The sequence below is a fragment of the Hypanus sabinus genome, chromosome 19 (assembly GCF_030144855.1).
Source record: "Hypanus sabinus isolate sHypSab1 chromosome 19, sHypSab1.hap1, whole genome shotgun sequence".
Lineage (NCBI taxonomy): Eukaryota > Metazoa > Chordata > Chondrichthyes > Myliobatiformes > Dasyatidae > Hypanus > Hypanus sabinus.
In genome coordinates, this window is record NC_082724.1 from 41,973,273 (window position 1) to 41,994,999 (window position 21,727).

Consider the following 21,727-nt stretch of genomic DNA (forward strand, 5'->3'; position numbering starts at 1 on the left):
GATCTGCTTCATTAATCATAGTTAGCAGGGCTAGTAGGAAAGCTACATTAATAGGTCCAGAGGGATCTCTCTACAATTTCTGCAGAATTAGAAATGGAGAACAGCTTACGGTTATTCATGTATGCAACATAAAATTCAGAAGCTGCATGTCCCATTCCTGGAATCCAGCTGATGTTTGCATATGTTGCACTTACAGAAGAACTGATGTTCAGCAAGACAGGAACTATTGAATAAGTAACAAGACAAGCAATATTCCATTAATGCAGCATTGTTATTTGCAGATAGAGGAAAGTGAAGAGGAGAGTTAGATTACAACTTTGTCAATAGCATGCACACTTCAGGGTTTGTAATTAAAGATCAGATAAAGCAGTGCCGGGGAGCTGTTGGAAGCTGATTAGATTCTGGCCTGAAAATCAACAGTAAGTGCTTGTTTGTCATGGCATTTAAATTAATTTTAAACCTTGACATACTGCAGGATGAAACAAAGCAATAACTATGAATCAAAAACAATAAACATTTAATTTTTACAAATTAGTTTCTATTGCTGCCTGACAAATTGACTGTTCAGAAGAATGACAATGCAGGCTGAATTAGAGTTAATTGATACAACATCCAATTCAAATATTTTCATTTGAAATTTAGAAGCTCCAGAACATCCAACACCACAATGTTCCACTCTGCAGTAAGGTGTCAACATACAGCAAGCTCCATAAAAAGAAAACATGTCACTTTGATCTTATTAGTTGATCAATTGAAAAGGTTTTGCTAAGCCCAAGGGTACAGATTCAAACAAATTGGTATAACTGATGAGATAGTAACTGAATAAAAGGCGGACTCTGCATCGCCAAAATCATAGAATAATACAATGTTTTATACGCCACTATTACAACCATTTTACCAGAACAATGTTTGATATTACCAAACTTGTCACTGAGGGCTTTGCAGAACTGCCACTGAAGGCTGCTCAGAGTAAGAATTTTATTGAGCACAAGGAAATGATTGCTGATAGAAGTGCAATTTAAGCAGTAGTTTAATCTAGGCCATGTTTCTTCAATAACATAAAAGAAACATGTTGTTCTCTGGTATCTCAGCCTTCAATATAATTCAAAGTTATGTTAAAATAATGCTGTTAAACATAAAGTCAATGTCCATTAATGTTTCAACAGTATACCCTTCATGTAATATATTGAAAGAAATAAACTATCATATTCTTCGGAATACTTTATCTTTCTAAGGTGTGAAAGAACCCCACTCAGACATTTTAGAAGTGTGAATGAGTCACATTGTATTCACAAACATGTAAATAATCTGCGAGATATTGGTTGTCTGGAGTTACATTCTAAGTTATGGATAACTTTGGGCTGTGGTTTAGGCCATATCCAATTATATATCATTAGATAGAGTGTTTTGTAAGTCCTAGTTTGAAAGGGATCTAGTTCTTGCAAGTAGCTTCATTATTATGGTCCCTGTAGTAAATTTCATCAGTGGAAAAAAGATTGACACAGCAGGAACACATTATAGATCTCTACATGAAACTTCTTTGTACACTGAAAACAAAATCACAATGCTTGAGATCATTTCCTGTGTTGTGGCACAAAATTTGGTGCTGCTGAAATGCAAGCTATTATGCAACTTAATATGAAATACCTACAGTAAACAGAGTCTCATTGGCAATTGGGATGGCGGGCAGAGTGGTAATGGAAAAGAATGTAGAGAGATCAATGACACCACTTGAATAACATACGTGCCACTATTAATTTACCATGTATATATTTTCAAATGCATGTAAGCAATTAAGAACATAATAAGTAATAGTTTTTCGACGGGGTTTCCAGTGTTCAAATATATAAAATGTGAATATTTATAAGTTTTCAAGCTTCTATGTTGTGACTTGTGTCAACTATGACGTTTAGTGCATTTTGTTTTACAGATTACTACTACATAGTAAACAACTATTTAATACCAGTTATGTGAACCTATCCTATTTAGAAACTGTAATCTTAAGGTAAAATATGACATGTAAATACATTATTTGTGAACTTTCTTGACAGAAACATCAGGTTCCAATCACTGTGGCTAACAAAAGGAGCAGTTACAAGTAAATTGGAAGGTTTCATAGCCAACAAAAACTACTTGAAAAATCTTTTGCTGCACTTATATCACATCAGCTGTAATCCTTGTATTCATTATCTCAGTTCAATCATCATAAAACTATAAGGTTGCTTACATTCAGTTTGTTGGTTTTCTCTGATCATTCCACACTTCTGCAAGTGACTGCTAATTCACTGCTAATGTAACCCAATGCCGTGGTTACACTAACTCTTCTGTATTTACTAGGTCTATCGTCACAACTAGTTTTGAACAAAGAAATAGTATTTGAAATTTTCCTACTCACAGGCACCACTCGTGAATTTGTAGATTTTTAGAAGATTATGGCTTCGGCCCCAATAATTTCCATCCTCAGCTTTCAGGATGGATTACACACTCAGAACTATTTGTGCATCAAACTTTTCCAGACCTTTTTTTTAATCAATTTTTAGCTCAACCAAAATTTCAACATTATCTTCCTTTGTTAAATTAATTTCCACAAAGTTGCCCAACTATACCAGCTCATGGCCAATTTTGCAATTCTCCATGTATTAGTGCTGGAAAATTTTTGGAGAGGAGAAACAGATATACTTTTGGCTGTGCATTCCATCGGAAGATTCAACTAAACGCAGTCTCCTCACCTCTTCCTAAACCATCAAGGTCATGCTTAATTTTGCACTGAATGAGATTCAAGCAATACTTTAAAAATCTGCATGGGGGTAAACCCAGGAACAATGTGGATACCAGTTTTGATAAAGACTAAATGTTGCCATTAATGTACAAGTTACCTTTTCAAACAGCTTTCAGAGAAGGTCAACATATTTAATCATGTTAAGGGAAGCAGAAATTACTGCAATAAATGGCTTTGTTGTGAACAATTTTAATTGGACTCTTACACATCATTAACATTGCACATTATTTGAGCCATACATTTCTTTTTTGTATTAAAGTGACATTAATGTTTCACCATGATGATATGACCAGCCAGCAATGTCCTTATATCTTTTAACACTGAATGAAAAAAATGTCATTTTCTTTCATTTGTTGATTATTTATTGCTACCTGAAGCAAATCATTTCTAATTCCATCAAAGGTTAGTAATTGGTGATTAGGCTTTTTAAAACTGCACTTGTAGGTGGGATGCAGACCCCAATGCATACTGAAGTGACTGAAACTGATGATGATATAAGTGCAGGGCTGAATCAGAAAGGTTGGGTACAGACCAAATTGAGGTGGCGGGGTCCAGGCCAAGGAGCATACTGAAGCAAAAGGACCCGAAGTCTGGATGACAATTTAAGCACCTGGCTGAATCAGAAAGGTCGGGTACAGGCCAAATTGAGGCAGTGGAGCTCAAGCCCCAAAGTGGAAGTGACTGAACCGAATGTTTGAAAGAAGATTTCGGCACCAGGCCAGATTGAAAAGGATAGGGTGTCAAGACATGGGACAGTTCAGCTTGCCACTCAGTGAAGTTTACTTGACTCTGCACTGAACTAAGTCAAGTCAAGTCACTTGTTATTGTTATTTCGACCATAACTGCTGGTACAGTACACAGTAAAATCGAGACAATGTTTTTCAGGACCATGGTGCTACATGAAATGATACAAAGACTACACTGAACTATGTAAAAACAACACAGAAAAAAAACCTCACTAGACTACAGACCCACCCAGGACTGCATAAAGTGCACAAAACAGTGCTGGCATTACAATAAATAATAAACAAGACAATAGGCACAGTAGAGGGCAGTAAGTTGGGGTCAGTCCAGACTCTGGATATTGAGGAGTCTGATGGCTTGGGGAAGAAACTGTTCCATAGTCTGGTTGTGAAATCCTGAATGCTTCGGTGCCTTTTCCCAGATGGCAGGAGGGGGAAGAGTTTGTATGAGGGGTGTGTTAGGTCCTTCATAATGCTGTTTGCCTTGCGGATGCAGTGTACAGTGTAAATGTCTGTAATGGCAGGAAGGATCTATGAGCAAACTTTCTTTGTTGTAGTCAATTCAGAACACCATTGGCTTGCATTTACTCCTTGCATGATTTGTATTATTTTTTTCTCTGCACAATATGTGTCTGGCAGTCTTTTTTAAAATGGGATCTTTTGAGTTTCTTTGTTTTCTGGCTGCGTGTTAGGAGACGAATAGTGTTTTTTGAACTTTGATAACTTCAGTATTAGTAAATGTTGCACAATACTGTTAAATTCTATAGAACTGGATGCAATCTCTGATTGTTCTTACAAACCAATGTAAAAGGAATGATTAATTCAAATACTTCAAAAAATTGTCCTTAAAATCTTAAACACAAAGAAACAATCTAAGAATGCTAAATAGTTACATCGAAACTTTTTTTGTTGGATATTTCAGATAAAATGCAACTTACATTTAAGTCCTGAAGCTGGAGATTATATATATATATAGCCCAAAGATGAAAGCTAACTGGAAAATAAACCAGTTTTTTTGAGCAAGCTCATTTAATTTAGATTTGTTTAAATTCTGATATTAATTGCAGAACTGTAGAACTTGTAGGCCTGATATCTTAATTAACTGGCATGGAAAAGAAAATGCAGTAAAATATAACAGTACAGATTCTGAGCTAGAGTTAGTTGAGAATAATTTATTGCAATGATCATTAATCTGTGAGGAAAATCAACAACCAGAGTTTAACATCAATAAAACCCAGCTGGATTTACTCTGCTCTGACAATGGCATCTGAAATATAAATTGTACAAACATTTGCAGAACATTGAAGAAAGAGTTTAAGATATTAAAGCATGTCAACAAGATAATTTTATGATAGGCATGGGGCATTTCAACACGCAGGTAGATTGGGAAAATCAGGTTGATGCAGATTTTGGATCCCAAGAGAGAGAACTTGTAGAATGCCTATGAGATGAGTTTTTAGAGGAGCTTATAGGTCAGCACACTGAAAGATCAATTATTTTGGATTGGGTGTTGAGTAATGAACTGGATTTTATTACAGAGCTTAAGGTAAGAAACCCTTAGGAGTTGGTGATCAATATATGATAGAATTCACCCTGCAGTTTACGAGGAAGAAGATAAAGCCAGATGTATCAGTATTACAGTGGAGTAACAGGAATTACAGTGGCATGAGAAAGGAGCTGGCTAAAAGTGATTGGAAGGGAACACTAGCAGGGATGATGGTGAAGCAGCAATAGCTGGAGTCTCTGGGAGATTTTTGGAAGATACAGGATAGATACATCCCAAAAAAGAATAAGTTTTCTAAAGGCAGGATGCACAACCATGGCTGACAAGGGAACTCTTAAAGCCAGAATAAAAGCAAATGAAAGGGCATATAATACAGCAAAAATTAGTGCAGAGTTAGAAGATTGGGAAGCTTTGAAAAACTCATAGAAGTCAACTAAAAAAGCCATAAAGAGCAAAAGGATGAAATATGAAGGTAAGCTAGTCAATAATATCAAAAAGGATATCAAAAGATTTTTCAAGTGTATGAAGAGTAAAAGAGAAGTGAGAATGGAGATTGGACTGCTGAAAAGTAATGCAGGAGAGCTAGTAATGTGGGACAAAGAAATTACAGATGAGCTGAATAAGTATTTTGCATTAGTGTTTACCATGAAAGACACCAGCAGTATGCGGAAGTTCAAGGGTGTCAGTGAGCAGAAGTGAGTGCAGTTGCTATTGCTAGCTAGAATATATTTGGGAAGCAGAAAGATCTTAAGGTAGATAAGTCACCTGGACCAGATGGACTACACCTAAGGGTTCTGAAAGACGTAGCTGAATAGATTATGGAGGTATTGGTAATGATCCTTTAAGAATCACTAGATTCTGGCATGGTTCTGGAGGATTGGAAATTGCAAATATCACCTCACTTTCCAGGAAAGGAGGGAGGCAGAAGAAAGGAAATTATAGCCAGTTGGCCTGATCTCAGTGGTTGGGAAGATGTTGGAGTCAATTGCTAAAGATCAAGTTTCAGGGTATTTGGAGGCACATGATAAGATGGGCAAAAGTCAGTATAGTTTCTGTAAGGGAAAATCTTGCCTAACAAGTCTGCTGGAAGTATTTGAAGAAATAACAGGCAGGATAGACAAAGAAGAATTGGGGGGTGTTATGTACTTGGACTTTCAGAAGGCCTTTGATAAGGCACCACACATGAAGCTGCACAGCAAGAACCCATGGTATTACAGGAAACATTCTAGCATGGATAGATTATTGACTGATTAGCAGATGGCAAAGAGTGGGAGTAAATGGAGCCTTTTTCTAATTGGCTGCCAGTAATTAGGGGTCAGCGTTCAGGTCACTTCTTTTTACATTTTATGTCAATGATTTGGATGAAGGAATTGATAGCTTTGTAGCCATGTTTGTGGATGATATGAGGACAGGTGGAGGGGCAAGTAGTGTTCGGGAAGCAGGGAGGCTGCAGAAGAATTCAGACAAATTAGGAGAATGGGCAAAGAATGGCAGATAGAGTATAGTATCCATTCCGCATTTTGGTCCTGCTATCAACCCTTCTCTGCCTCTCCTCCTTCCCTTTCTAATCAGTCTCCTTCTTCTTCAGCCCATTTCCTGTTCAGCCTATCTCCTCCCAGCTTCTCTCTTCAACCTCCCTCCATCACCAACCCACCCTGTCCCTCACCAGGTTTCACCTGTCATCTGCTAGCTTGTACTCCTCCCTTTTCCTCCACCTTCTGGCTCTTTTCCCCTTCCTTTCCAATTCTGATGAAGACCCTTGGGCTGAAATGTCTACTATTTATTTTACTCCATAGATGCTGCTCAACTTGCTGAGCTCCTCCACGTTGGAAACAAGTCTTGTGGACTGATGAAGTTAAAATAGAACTTTTTGGCCTCAATGAGCAAAGATATGTTTGGAGTAAAAAGGGAGCAGAATTTCATGAAAAGAACACCTCTCCAAGTGTTAAGCATGGGGGTAGATCGATCATTCTTTGGACTTGTTTTGCAGCGAGTAGCACGGGGAACATTTCACTGGTAGAGGGAAGAATGAATTCCATTAAATACCAGGAAATTCTGGAAGCAAACATCACACTGTCTAAAAAAGCTGAAGGTGAAAAGAGGATGGCTTCTATAACAGGATAATATTCCTAAACACACCTCAAAATCCACAATGGACTACCTCAAGAGGCGATAGCTGAAGGTTTTGCCATGGACTTCACAGTCCCCTGACCTAAACATCATTGAAAATCTGTGGATAGACCTCAAAAGAGCAGTGCATGCAAGACAAGCCCAAGAATCTCACAGAACTAGAAGCCTTTTGCAAGGATGAATGGGAGAAAATCCCCCAAACAAGAATTGAAAGACTCTTAGCTGGCTACAGAAAGCATCTACAAGCTGTGATACTTGCCAAAGGGGGTGTTACTAAGTACTGACCATACAGGGTGCCCAAACTTTTGCTTCAGCCCTTTTCCCCTTTTGTTATTTTGACACTGTAAAATATGGAAATAAAAAAAGTAATCTTGCTTAAAATATTAAAGAAATGAGTCATCTTTAACTTTATGCCTTTTAGAAATCAAGTCATCTTTTGCTCGCTTAGCTATTCACAGTAACAGAAATTTTGATCAGGGTGCACAAAGCTTTTTGACCAGGGCATACATGCCACTGTACACTCAGCAGTTCTGAACATTCATTGAGATCTTCCATACTCTGGATTGTTGCTTGACATCAATGGTGGCCTGTCAGCACTCTAACATTGTCTGAATTAACTTTGATTAACTAAATTCAATGATTGTGTACCATCCTTCACAAACATTTGTCATGGTCCCGATCGTTAATTCCCTATCTTGCTCCTAATTTTCTTTGATTATGCATGGTCCCAATCGTTAATTTCCCTAATTGCTTCCAATTCTCTTTAATGATGGCACACCTGGTTTCCATCAAAGACTCAGTATAAGAACCTTTGCATCACAACCACTAGTCACCAGTTTGTTGATCTTTTCTTGTGAGTAAATTATGGTTTCTGACCGCTTCGAACTGTTTGTTCTAAGTTTAGCTCCGGTTTCAAGGGTTACCTATGAGACTCTGTTTCTCTGAGTCAAGATCCCTCCTGTTTGCTGTTAGGTGTTTACGCCTGTGTAAAACATCCAAACTCAATCCGTGTGCCTGTGCCCTGCACTTGCGTTCACTTCAGTTGCTCATTGCAACAACATTCTCCCACACAATCCAATGTTTTCCCATAAAGGACAGAATGGGGCTTCAGGACAGGGTCAATGCAACACAGGTGTTTCATCTCTTGCTGTGACCCCTATCTCTGCCTCATGAGCTTTCAGCCAGATGTGTCCATGATAGCTCAGATTGTGCTCCTTTTTGTCAAATGGTCCCAGGCAAAAATATCAGCAAATGGAACAACACATCCCTGAATATCATGTTTGTGCGATGACACCTCTATCACAGACTCAGCATTGAGTCCAATGCAAAGCTCAGTTGTATGAGCTGGGCCCTATTTTTCACATCTGGCTTTCTCTGTAAATGATTTTTTTATTTAATCCAACAGTTTTTTTAAATGCTTCTGATTATCAGGAGTTGAAAAGCCTTTTGTCAGTCAGCTGCTGAGCCCTGCTGTGGGGCATAGGGGTCCTCTGCCTGACGTCTGCACACTACTCTGGAACAGCTCTGAATAATGGTTAGCTGTGGCAGCAAGGTCTTGCATTCGTTTGGTCCCATGGAGCTGCAAGAGGTTAACAAAACCACGGGGAAGAGTCACGAGACAGTAAACAACTACGCATTGTCGATCATACGCAATCATTGGCAAGAAGACATGACAGCCACGGCATGAGTCCTAATTATCTTGCAGTCATGTGGCTGTAATTGTTGAGGGGAAGTATCTCTCAACATCCCATTGCAATCAAGCATAGTGATTCGATACACATGACATCAGCCACCTTCTGACTGAGGCATGACCAAAAATATATCAGCACCCAGCCCTGCACAACCTTCTGTAGAATACTGAAATAGATTCCTTTAAAGCCCCTGTCATTGTCTAGGTGAGTCTGACAATGTGCTCAGTACCTCAGTGTAATGTGCAGCAGCCTCAGCATGTAAAGCTCCCAGTTGTGGTCTCCTTCTGAGAATCTGGAAAGCCTTAGACCTCTGCCCTGCCAGCTCCTAACTGGCAGCAATGAATGTCTTGTGGCTCATCCAAAAACTCCCTCCCTCCAACCAAATCCACTCGTCCTTCGGGTAGATAGAAAGACATACGTTGGTGATCAACATTATCATCCACTCCTGTCCTCATCCTATATTCTCCTTGCTCTTGCTGTCTTCATATTCTCTGAATTGTGGGCAGGAGGACGGATGACACAGTAGCACAGAGCGCCCACTCAGATCACATTAAAACATTGGTAATGTGCGTACCTGTCAGAGTTTATGTAACCACGGCCTGGGAGGTTGTTTCTACCTCTCTAAGACTTAGCCCAAATGGAGGAGGATTATCTCCTTCAGTCTGGTGGGATACACCAGAAAATAGGAAGAGGGGTAGGTCATCAGGTCCCTGAGGCCTGCCTCATCATTTAATATGACCATGGGTGATCTACTGCTAGGATCAACTCCTCCACGATGCCACATCTCCATTGCCCTCAATCTCTCAAACTTTCAAAAATTACCTACTGTACCTCCGTTTTGATTCAGCCTCCTCAACTCTCTGTGGCAGAGATTTTCAGAGTGTCACCATCTTCTCTGAGAAGAAATTTTTGTATATCTGTTTTCAATTTCCCAAATTTCCCCAAATTTGATATCCTCCCACTAGCAAAATCTCTGGAAGACCCAAGAGCAGAATAAGGCTATTTTACCCACTGAGTGAAATAAGTCAGCCTATATGATCATGGTTGATTTATTTTACCGCTCAACCCCATTCTCCTGCCTTTCCCCCATAACTTTTAATTCCCTGACTAATCAAGAACCTATCCGCCTTTGCTTTAATTATACCCATTGACGACCTCCACAGATTCACAACCCTCTGGCTAACTAAACTCCTCATAAGAGGCTTCCTTCTATTCTGTAGCTGTGTCCTCTGGTCTAGGCTCTCCCACTATTGGAAACATCTTCACCATGCCCGCTGTATCTAGGCCTTTTAATGCTGAGTGTGTTTGAAATCCACCCCAACTTACCCCACCCCAATTCTTCAAACCTCCAGTGAGTACAGACCTAGAGCCATCAAATGCTCCTCAGATGTTAAACCTTTCATTCTCTGGACACTCTCCAATGACAGCCCAAAACTGTTCACTCTTCTCTATGTGTGGTCTAATCAATGCTTTGTAAAGCTTCAGCATTACACTGTAGCTTTTATATTCCAGCCCACTCAAAATAAATGCTAACATTTTATTTGCCTTCCTTACTACCGATTCAGCCAGCAAATTACCCTTTAGTGCAGGAGTTCCCATCCTGGAGTCCACAGTTAATGGTAGGCATCCATGGCATAACAAAGGTTAGGTACCCCTGCTTTAATGAATCCTGTACAAGGACTCCCAAGTTCCTTTGCACCTCCAATTTCTGATTTTGCTTCCTGTTAAGAAAATAGCCGATGCCTTTCTTTCCTTCAACAAGAAGCCTGCACTGCCCTGCACAGTATTTCACCTGCCACTTCTTTTCCTATTCTCATAATCTCTCCAAATCCTTCTCCACACTCTTTGCTTTCTTAACAATGCCTGCCTCTCCACCTATCCTTGTATTTTCAAAAATTTAGATGCTAAGTAACCAAATCTGTCATCCAGATCATTCAATTTATAACGTGAAAACTAGTGGACTGAACACTAACCCTTGTGAAACACCACAAGCCAGAACAGAACTTTATTCCTACTCTTTGTCTCCAATCTTTGTTAGCCAATCTTCTATCCATGCTAATATCTTTCCTGTAATGCCATAGGCTCTTATCTTGTTCAGCAGCCACTTGTCAAAAGCCTTCTGAAAATCCAAGTAAATAACATCCACTGATGCTCCTTTGTCTATCCTGTCTGTTATTTCCTTAAAGAATTCCAACAGATTTGTCAGGTAAGATTTTCCCTGAGGGAAACAATGCTGACCTCACTCTATTTTATGATGAAACTCCAAATTCCCCCAAATCACATCCTTAATAATAGACTTTTACAACTTACCAACCACTAAAGTCAGGCTAACTACCCAATAAATTCCCATCTTTTGCCTCCTCCCTTCTTAAAGAGTTACGTGTCATTTGCGATTTACCAGTCCTCCAAAACCATTCCAGAATTTGTAATTCTTGAATGATCACTAGCAATGCCTCCATGATCTCTTTAGTTGCCTTTTTCCAAACCCTGGGATGTAGTTCATCTGGTTCGTGTGAATTATCTACCTTCAGATTTCAGAATCAGAATCAGGATTAAAATCACTGGCATATGTTGTGAAACTTGTTGATTTGTGGCGACAGTACATTGCAAAACATAATTTATAAAACTGTAAACTACAATAAGAACTGTATATATACAAAATTAAATACTTAATGTAGAAAGAGAGCAAAGAAAAGGAAAACAGAGGTAGCATACGTGGGATCATTGTCCATTTAGAAATCTGATGGCAGAGGGGTAGAAACTTTTTCTAAAATGTTGAGTGTGTGTCTTCAGGCTCCTGTAGCTCCTCCTGAATTGTAGCAATGGGAAGAAGGCATGTGCTGGGTGATGGGGGGGAGAAGGGTTCCAAATGATGGATTCTGCCTCTTTGAGGTATCAATTTTTGAAGATGTCCTTGATGCTGGGGAAGCTAGTGCCCATAATAGAGCTGGCAGAGTTTGGAACTTCCTGCAACTTTTTCCAGTCCTGTGCATTGGCTCCTCCAATTCAGATGGTGATGCAATTAGATTGGAATGCTCTGTAGAAATTTGCGAGAGTCTTTGATGGCATACCAAGTCTACCAATGAAATATAGTCACTGTCATATCTTCTTCGTAACTGCATCAGTAGGTTGGGCCCAGCATAGATCTTCGGAGATACTGACACACAGGAACATGAAACTGCTCACCATTTCCACTGCTGATCCCCCAATGAGGACCGGTGTGTGTTCCCTTGACTTTCCCTTCCTGAAGTCCACAATCAACTCCTTGGTTTTACTGACATTAAGTGCAAGGTTGTGGCTGTGACACCACTCAACCAGCTGTATGCTTGTACACCTCCTTGTCACCATCTGAAATTCAGCCAAAAATAGTTGTGTGATCTGCAAATTTATATGTAGATGGTGTTTGAGCAGTGCCTAGCCACACATTCATGGGTGTAGAAAGTGTACAGCAGTGGGCTAAGCACACAATTTTGAAGTACGCCAATGGTGATTATTAGTGAAGAGATGTTATTTCTGATCCACACGGACTGTGATCCCAATTGGGTGTAGATGTAAGTGTAACTGGGTAATAGTTGTTGAGGCAGCTCACCCTGCTTTTTTTGCGCACTGGTTTGATTGTCACCCTTTTGAGGTGGGGAGAACCTCTGACTCCAATAGTGAGAGATTTAAGATGTCTTTGAACACTCCTGTCAGTTAGTTGACACAGGTTTTCAGTGCCCTACCAGGAACACCTTCAGGGCCTGAAGCGTTGCAAGGGTTCATCCTTATGAAAGAAGTTCTGACAATAGCTTCTGAAACAAAGATCACAGGATCGCCAGACGCTGCAGGGATGCACATAAATATATTTTTATTCTCTGTTTCAAAGTGTGCATAAAAGGCATTTAGCTCATCAGGTAGTGAAGCATCAGAGCCATTCATGATGTTACCTTTGCTTCCCAATCTTTCAGCTTTCCAAGCACTTTCTCCTTAGTAACAGTGACCACAATCACGTCAGTCTCTGCCACTCTTGAATTTCTGTCATGCTGCTGGTGTTGGAAATAACTGAGAAAATATATAGCTCAGGTGGTTAATGGTTGGGTTGAGTTGTTCTAGGACCTTGGCATTTGTAAACGTCCATACAAGAGACATCATCAGTGCCCTGTTCACTTATGGTGCGCCCTCCAAATGCTAGAGTTTTATATACTTATTAGTCAGTTGAGTGACTGTCATTATGAAAACTCAATTGTAATGTAGGGAGGAGATCTCATCACCGATTGATTGCGTGGCAAACTCTGTGTGTTGTTTGGAATTTTGCCCGGATTGACTTATATACGGGATTGAGGACCCCCTCCCTACATCACAATTAAGTTTCTGTAACAGTGATCAATCAAATGATAAGAATATAAAAGCCAAGCAAGGGCTGGATAATGAGGGTGATGAAAACCATCATTTAACAAAATTAACAGATGAATAAAATAAATTAGCCCAAACCAACCTAAGCACTAAGTACTTAGTATAGCTTCTAAGCACTGCAGTCTTTCTGCAGAATGTGCTTATGAAATCTTGCAATTAAGTCAGCATGCTTGATCTATGAATGGAGATAGGCTCTATCACCATCTGTCCAGAAAACAACCCTTTCAGTTCGTGTAAAGCAAAGCAAAGTTATAACAGGTGGAAATCTGAAAGTACAGAGAAAAGATAGGAAATATTCAGATAGGGCTGAGAACATTGCATTTCATGAAGAAGGGACAGTGTGTGAGCAGGATGTATTCTCATTAGAGTTTTTTGCTGTTGGGGTTGGTTTTGCCTTGGAGGAAAAATTTCTTCCAATGTATCCTGGTAATTTCCACAGTAAAGATTGCTTCAGGTAAATTTCAATTTGTTTTGGAAGCTACAAACTGCTTATCATTTTGGTCACTGAGGACAATATTCTTCTATTTCTCTGATTTGTATGATACTAGAACCTTTCAGCTCAGGCTTGGCCCAAAATTAGTTCCATATCCAGATTAGGAATTCTTTGGGGAAAAAAAATGTCTCCTACTGGTTTTCCATTTACAGTATGTACTGGACTTGCCATCAAATGTCGGGCTGCTGACAACCCAACTCTGCCTTCCCTTCTTTATGGTCACTATCCAAGACAAATTGTTCCAAAAATGTGGTTTGATGTCATGTAACGTTGCTTATAACTGAGTGAAATAATTTGAGTTTAATATTCAAAAGTTGAGATAAAACAAACAAAAGATGACAGAAACAAACCAGACAAATACATGTCAAGAGTGCAGAATCTAACAATAGTAAAATCAAAAACAAGTACGTAATGGTTCATGAAAAAAGGAGCGGTCAGTCAATGGAACAAGCATCATGCAGCTTCTGACATTTACCAATGGATGCACTCCAAGATCACGACTTGTATTCCACCCCAAGGTTTCACTGTGAGTGGCCGCAAGTTAAAAGTGGCAACATTGCTGTTGTTGTTGGTAACTCAACAGGTGAGTAAAACAATATAGCAGAAGTACAAAGGAGAAAGTGCAAAATAGGGTGCAATTGAGTCAATCAACAACAAGCATCCTTAATTTCTCCACATAATGTAAATTGTAACAATGCTTGGATCTTTATAGCTAAGGTGCCTGAGACCTTTGCACAGAATTGTAGTAATTTTATGTATTGCACTGTATAGATGATGCAAAACAAGTGTATCATGACATATGTGAGTGATGATAAACCTGATTCTGATGTAGGTCTCTATTGTGGACTGAGACTGGGAAGGAGGTAGGGAGATGGGTAGCAGGGGAAGGGAGAGGGGAGGGAATGGGAAGCACCTGTTGTGTGGGGCATGGCTTATTCTGCCTGTTGAAATTTGCTCTATCGTGACTGGTTAGTTCATAAACCGTAGCTGCTTTTCCCTGGTATCCAGTTTCAAACATCCAAGGTATAAAATAGCTTGTGGAAGAGTCTTGCTTTCTCTTCCTTTGTTTAAGGCAAGTGGTACACAAATCCACTGAGAAGGTATGCTCTGTGCACGCTTTTAGCTAAGTGTGCCTGTTGAATGCATGTCTGTTGAATATTCAGTTTTGTAGTTTCTGTAAGTTGGGGAACATGAATGTTGGCTGAATTTTTATTGTTTGTAAATAATTAAAATACTTATTCTCAGGTAGTGTTTTCTGTCTCACTCGCTAGACCTGCAAACCTAATTGAACATTACAGCAGCAGAGAGATGTTCTATAAAGATTAATAAACCAATTATTTGGAATCAATTAGCTTGGTGTCTCAGGATGGGTGTGTCTGCACTGCCAGCAGTCCTACTCCCTTCCCCTCCCTGCCCCATTCCCCTCCAACGGCCCTCCATACTTGCAATTTCATGATCCATAACACACTTGTTTCTAATTTTCCTATTACTAAGCTCTGCATTCTTGATATGTATTGTTTCTTATAACTTCTGGTCTTTTCACCTCAACTCCTGAATATCAAACTTACTTTAACAATTCCACTCAGTCTATATTATTGCCATTTGAGCTCAGCAGCTTATTAAATAGATTTCCACTTCACGGTTTTCTAAATTTTAGTATGCTGCACACAAACACAGATGTATCAATCATACTAAGGAGGAGTAAAAATTAACACTGAAGGGCTCTGTGGAATTTGTAAATATATATCTACATACAGTATGGAAGGTTTGAATGTGTACAAATATCCCAAGCATCAGAGTGCCAAATTCAGTAATGAAAACTCTGTGAATAAATCAAAAATACAAGGCAGAATTTGGCAAGAGGAAAAGGCTAGAGAAGATTAAAGACTTACATTAAAATAATGGATGGGTTAGGTTAATAAATCATTATTTGTATTGCAAGATGAAGAACACAATTAAAAGAAGTAAGCTGATGGTGTGAAACTATTTTTAAAAATTATTTTCAAAATTGGAAGTTCAAAATAAATTTATTATCAAAGTGCCCATATGTCACCATATACAGCCACATTTTCTTGTGGGCATTCGCAGTATTTCCAGGAAACACAACAGAATCAATGAAAGACCACACCCAAAAGACGGACAAACAATCAATGTGCAAAAGACAACTAATTATGCAAATACAAAAGGAAAAATTGAATAGCAATAATAAAAAAAACAACAAATAATGAGAACATGAGATAAAGAATCCTTGAAAGATTCAGTTCAGTGAGGGGGAGAGTGAAGTTGAATAAAGGTATCTCCTCTGATTCAAGAGCCTGATGGTTAAGGGGTAATACCTGTTTCTGAATTTATTGCTGTTATTGATTGATTTTGCTGACCAGAAATATCAGAAGAAAATGTTTGCGAACTGCATGTATATTTGCATTTAGATATTTTATCTGACTAGTTGCTTTTTTAGCAAATGAAAATTTTGAGCTAATAAGTAAATTTCACAGCCAATGATCATATCAGACACAACCATACTGTGAGGACATGTCTGACTCACAGCAGATGCAGTGCTTCAATTATATAAGTAGGATGTGAATGTTCAGCTGTGTGTTTATTGGTTTTAAGTGACTGAAATTAAGCAGCTGGTAGCTTTGAGTAGTGCACTTTACACTGATATTAAATATTTAATAAGTGGCCATAAAAGGCTGGAGCATTTGGATATATGTTTTAAATAAATTCATTTCATGCGCCTTTTAAATTTTGCATCCACAGGCCAAAGGGCGAACAGCACATTGTTGAAGAACAGCTCATTACAGTATACCCTGCTGGTGAAGGCAGAGTGCATTGTTGAATGTATAGTAATTAGCTTGGGTTCAACAATGTGCTCCAATTCACTTGTAACTTTCCATCTACTGTCTCAAACTGCGGTGTGAATGTCACTGGAAATGGTAACTTGATAGAGACATTCAAAATGTTGTAATGGTTTTTAGAGCACATGCTGCATTAAGACAGCATTTTAAGCAGGTACAGAAGTTGCTGTTAACAACTTCTTAAATTGCCAAGTTAATCTTACAATTCAGGATCAATACCAAATTGTACATTTGGATAATTATGCCTGACTGTACATCATGACCTGAAAGAGCTAACTTCCCAAATGTGCATGCAAGTTTGATTTTACTCAAAATAATTACAACAGTGCTAATGATGTATTAATATTTTAGTAATAACCCGCAACATTTTCCAAGAATTTACCATGAAGGCATGGTACAGTAGCATATAGGTTAGCATAATGCTTTATAACATCACGGATCAGATGATCAGGGTTCAATTCCTGCTGGTGCCTAAAAGGAGTTTGTTTGTTCTCCCTGTAACCATGGAGACTCTAGATGCTCCGGTTTCCTCTCACATTCCAAAGATGTATGATTTAGGGTTAGTACGTTGTGGGTAAGCAGTGCTAGTGTCAGAAACATGTCAGCATTTGCTTAATGCCCCCAGTACATGTTTGGACTGTGTTGGTCACTGATACAAAACGACACAGTTCTCTGTGCATTTCGATGTACATGTGACAAATTAAGCTAATCCTTATCTTTATTTATTTACCAAGAAATTGGATCTCATTCTTTTTTTGATGTAGTAAACAATTACTATGTTTGATGCAGATGCTCAATCAGTTTATGGAATTGGCTAAGAAGACATTAGAAGTAGTGACAGTGTGGCTTGTGGGACTGTTTTGTTCAAAGCATCTTTTGGCATGTCACTGTGCATCGTTTTAAGAAGAACCCACTCCCTAAGTATGTACTCCCCCATGGAAGGCAGATCACAGGAAAACATGTGCCAGCTTCCATCAGGAAACAGTGGCTGCAGGGGAGAGAAAGACAATCCATAGTGAAACACACCCAGATTTTGACATTAGAGAAGTCAGGAGTATCTCCTGGGTGCTGGGGTGACTGGACAGTCCTGACAAACTTTAAAGATGAATGTGGAATTGCCAATGCAACAGTTGCAGTCCCCACAGTCCTGGATGCCCCCTCACCATGTTACCTACCCCTGCTGTACAATTACCAGTAGTTACCACAAATCACCAGGACAGATTCAACCCATTCAAAGATTTCATCAGGGAGAATCAGCTGGGAAGTGGCAGGAGCAATGTGAAGACAAGAATCAATCTCTTTTCCTCTGCTGTTCACCCAAGTCCAAGGATCCAGCCACTACTGGCCATGGGATCAGGGATCTTACTGGCTCTAATTCACCAGGGAGGGGATGAGACCTGGGACCAGGGACCTGAATGATCATGAGACCAGGGATTGGGATTGTGTATCCCAAGGCTCATGGGCCTTGGTAGACCTAGTCCAGGTCTAGCTGAATGCAGGAGGAGAATTCAGTTGGTACAGAACTCACTGGAGTGTGATGTCATTGGGCACCAGTGTGGTGTGTCACTAAATAAATCGGATGCAGAGCAGATGAGCACAGAGGTTCTCAAATGGTGGGGATAGGTTTCTCTCCTGCCACTCATTCTGTTTAAAATATTTCTTCTAAAGACAATGGAATGACAGAAATGTTGAACCACCATTGCTGCCTTGACTTTCTTTCTGTGATTTCTTGCTGAGGAAAGCTACATGTATATAAACTACATAGGTTCTATGAAAATGATGACATTGCCAAGTACAGCTGTAATTGAAAGTGGACAAGGGAGAAATGTGCTCATCTCTCATACGTAGGGGAGTGGCATGTATTGTTCCTCTTGAGAGGAAAATGTGAAAGCAGGTGTAAGAAAAATCTCTTGATCATTATTTAGATTTAGCAAAATAGGTTTCCATCCATAGAGCTCTCAAAGTTGCTGCATAAGTTTATAAGTTTATTAAGAAGGCATGTAATGTGTTGGTTTTTGTTAGTCAGGAGATTGAGTTCAAAAGCCACAATATAATGTTGCAGCTCTATAAAACCCTGGTTAGACCACATTGAGAATATTGTGTTCTGTTCTGGTCACCTCATCATAGGGAGGATGTGGAGGCTTTAGAGAGGGTGCCGGGAAGATTAACCAGGACGCTGCCAGGGCTAGAGAGCATATCTTATCAGGACAAAGTGAACAAGGATGAGAAGTGACTTGACAAAGTCGTACAAGATGATATGAGGCATAAATCGAGTGGATAACCAATGACTTATTCCCAGGGCAGAAATGGCTAATGCTGGGGGCATAATTTAAGGCGATTGAAGTAACATATAGTGGGATGTCAGAGGTAATTATTTTACACTGAGAATGGTGGGTGAATGGACTGCTTGCCAGGGGTGGTGGTACAAGCAGATACTTTAGGGGCATTTGAGAAGCTCTTGATAGACCATAGACATAAGCGATAACTGCATTTGTTGGAAATATAGAGTAATACACAGAATGTGTTGGAGGAGCTTAGCAGGTCAGGCAGCATCCATGGATGGAAATAAACAGTCAATGTTTCGGGCTGAGACCCTTCATCAAGGGTTAGGTCGATTGGTTATTCCCATCTGTAAATGCTGCCTGACCTGGTGAGTTCCTCTAGCACATTGTTCATATTGTTTTTAGATAAGTGCATGGATGATAAAAGAATGGAGCATTATGTAGGAAGGATGGGTAAGATCGATCTTAAAGTAGGTGAAGAAGTTGGCACAACATTGTAGACTATAGATCCTGTACTGTGCTGTAATGTTCTCGATAAAAGTCTTTGGGTCTTTCCTGTCAACTTTAAGTTTGTCTCAGAAAGTCTACAGGATTTAATTGAGTGCTGACTTTTGATTGTAGCATTCAAATAAATGCTCACTCCAGTCATGCAAGCAACTGCAGTGAACTTGGGAATTTCTCTCAGGTCTCAGAGAAGTAGATGGCATCTTAACACTCAGCTTTCAGCTCCCTGGGCTATCTTAGGTGCTGAAAATGTCCAGCATTTTAGTCTCTGAGGAGAAATAACTGATGTGCTGCTCCTGAATACATCAATCACCATGAAGGAAAATCTATTGTTGATCCTCATACAGGGAGTGGAAACCCTTTTTATTGAGGAAAGGAAGGGTTATAATTGGGTGCTATTTTGGCTGCTGGGATTCCAGTTGCTTCAATTGTATAATCTATTCACAGAAATATTGCCCAGGTAACCCCACTGATGATGTGGTGAGTTGTGAATCAGGACATGCCAGAGATCTGATGTTGCTATGCGAAAGGCTAATTGTGAAGAAACTGAGAGTTCAAATAGCTTTGACTTCATGAAAAGATCTGAAATAGTGTGTGGCTGAAGACAAAAGCTCATTCAGCTTGGAAACAGATCTTTCAGACCACACAGTTCACACTGACCACCAAGCACCCATATGTATTATTCTCCCCAAATTTCCATCAGTTTCCTTGATCCTAACAATCATTTACACATAGGGACAAGTTAGAATGGCCATTTAACCCTTTGGATGTAGGAGGAAACCAGAGACCCTATAGGAAATCCATGAGGCATAGAGAGAAAGTGCAAATACCACAGAGGCGATGTTGGAGTTCAGGATGAAACCAGGTATCTGGAGGTGTGAGGCTTCAACTCTACCGGCTTCCCCACTGTGGAGGTCACATTTCTCAGTGATGACAGGCATGGAAACCCTACATTATTTATTGGAAAGGTCCAGGAATAAATGTTCTGCCTCAAAAAGACATTGGGAGTAAGCTCTTCAATGGTGGATTTAAATTTGCTCTCCTCCTGAGGCTACTGACCCGAAACAAGCAATCATCCCTCCATCAATGGATTTCACTCAGCAAAATCTCTTCAGAGGCTCCAGATAAATGCTGGAACAACCTCTCGCAATTAGCTGCAGCATTTCTGTGTTCTTTGAAGGTACTTAAGCAGTCATTCATTTTCCTGTAAACTCTCCTTATGATCCAAAAAAGCATAAATGTAACAAATGTAAACTGTTTGATTTATTGCGACTGTTCTTTAATTTTTAAATTGCCCAGAAATGCTCTTTTTTATGCAACTTAGGGTGGAAATAGCTGTTGTACATGTCAAGATGATGTTAAGTGTATGTCTGTGAAATGCAAAAAATGCCAGATGCACTACTACCATAGAGTCATAGAAAACTACAGCACAGAAACAGGCCCTTTAGCCCATCTATTCCATGCTGAACCATTTAAACTACCAAATCCCAGCAACCTGCACCAGGACCATAGCCATCCATACCTCTTCCATCCATGTACCTATCCAAATATCTTTTAAGTGTTGAGATTGAAATCACATCAAATACTTGCACTGGCAGCTTGTTCTGCACTCTCACCACCCTCTGAGTGAAGAAAATTCCCCTCATGTTCTCCTAACACATTTCTCTTTTCAAGATGGCTGCACTTTTGATCACAGCGGCTTCTATGGTGGTCCTTTTTTTAAGAAGTTTTTTTTTAAATGATCACAAGACCCTGCTGGATATTAACAACTTAAAAGTCCTGCAGGCCTACCCCGTCAATGAGGTGCTCGTTGGTGGACAAACTGAAGGAGCTGGACGGTGCAGATCATACTGCTGCCTGCATCAGAGAGGGGCTCATGCATGAAGCAGACTAACAGTGAGTGATTATCTTTGTTGCTTTTCTTGTGGTCACAAGACCATGTTGGACATTGTTAATGCGGAATGCTGCAAGTCCTATTCACTGCTTTATTGGCGGATGGCGGGGAGGTTGCCGGGTGAGGCACATGGCCGTGGTCATAGCAAGGATTACGCCTCAAGCCACAGTGTCACCTGTTTATAACCGCCCAGGAGAGAGATTTCCGAGTCAGTGCACCCACTGAAGGTGGTGTCCAAGTGTACTCAGTGCTGCCCCCTAGTGTTTACTCAGCTGAAGACAAGCCACGTTGTGTTCGACTGCAGGTTTCTGCAACTTTCATGGACTCAGGGTCTTAGACCACATGTTTTTTTAATGTGACTGTATCTGACTCTTATCTTGTAGGAACCTGCTATCGTATATAAACCTTGTGCTGTGTCTGACTGTTGGTACCGTGTTTTGCACCGTGGCCCCAGAGT

At 39.8% G+C, this 21,727-nt stretch overlaps 1 protein-coding gene across 1 annotated transcript in view; it reads right to left on the minus strand.

The window, feature by feature from the left end:
* Positions 1 to 21,727, minus strand: part of chl1b (cell adhesion molecule L1-like b) — a 547,507-nt gene that overhangs the window by 36,772 nt on the left and 489,008 nt on the right. Inside the window, exon 24 of the mRNA XM_059944908.1 lies at positions 110 to 223. Within this exon, the coding sequence (XP_059800891.1) occupies positions 110 to 223 (114 nt within the window). The remainder of the gene's footprint in view (positions 1 to 109; positions 224 to 21,727) is intronic.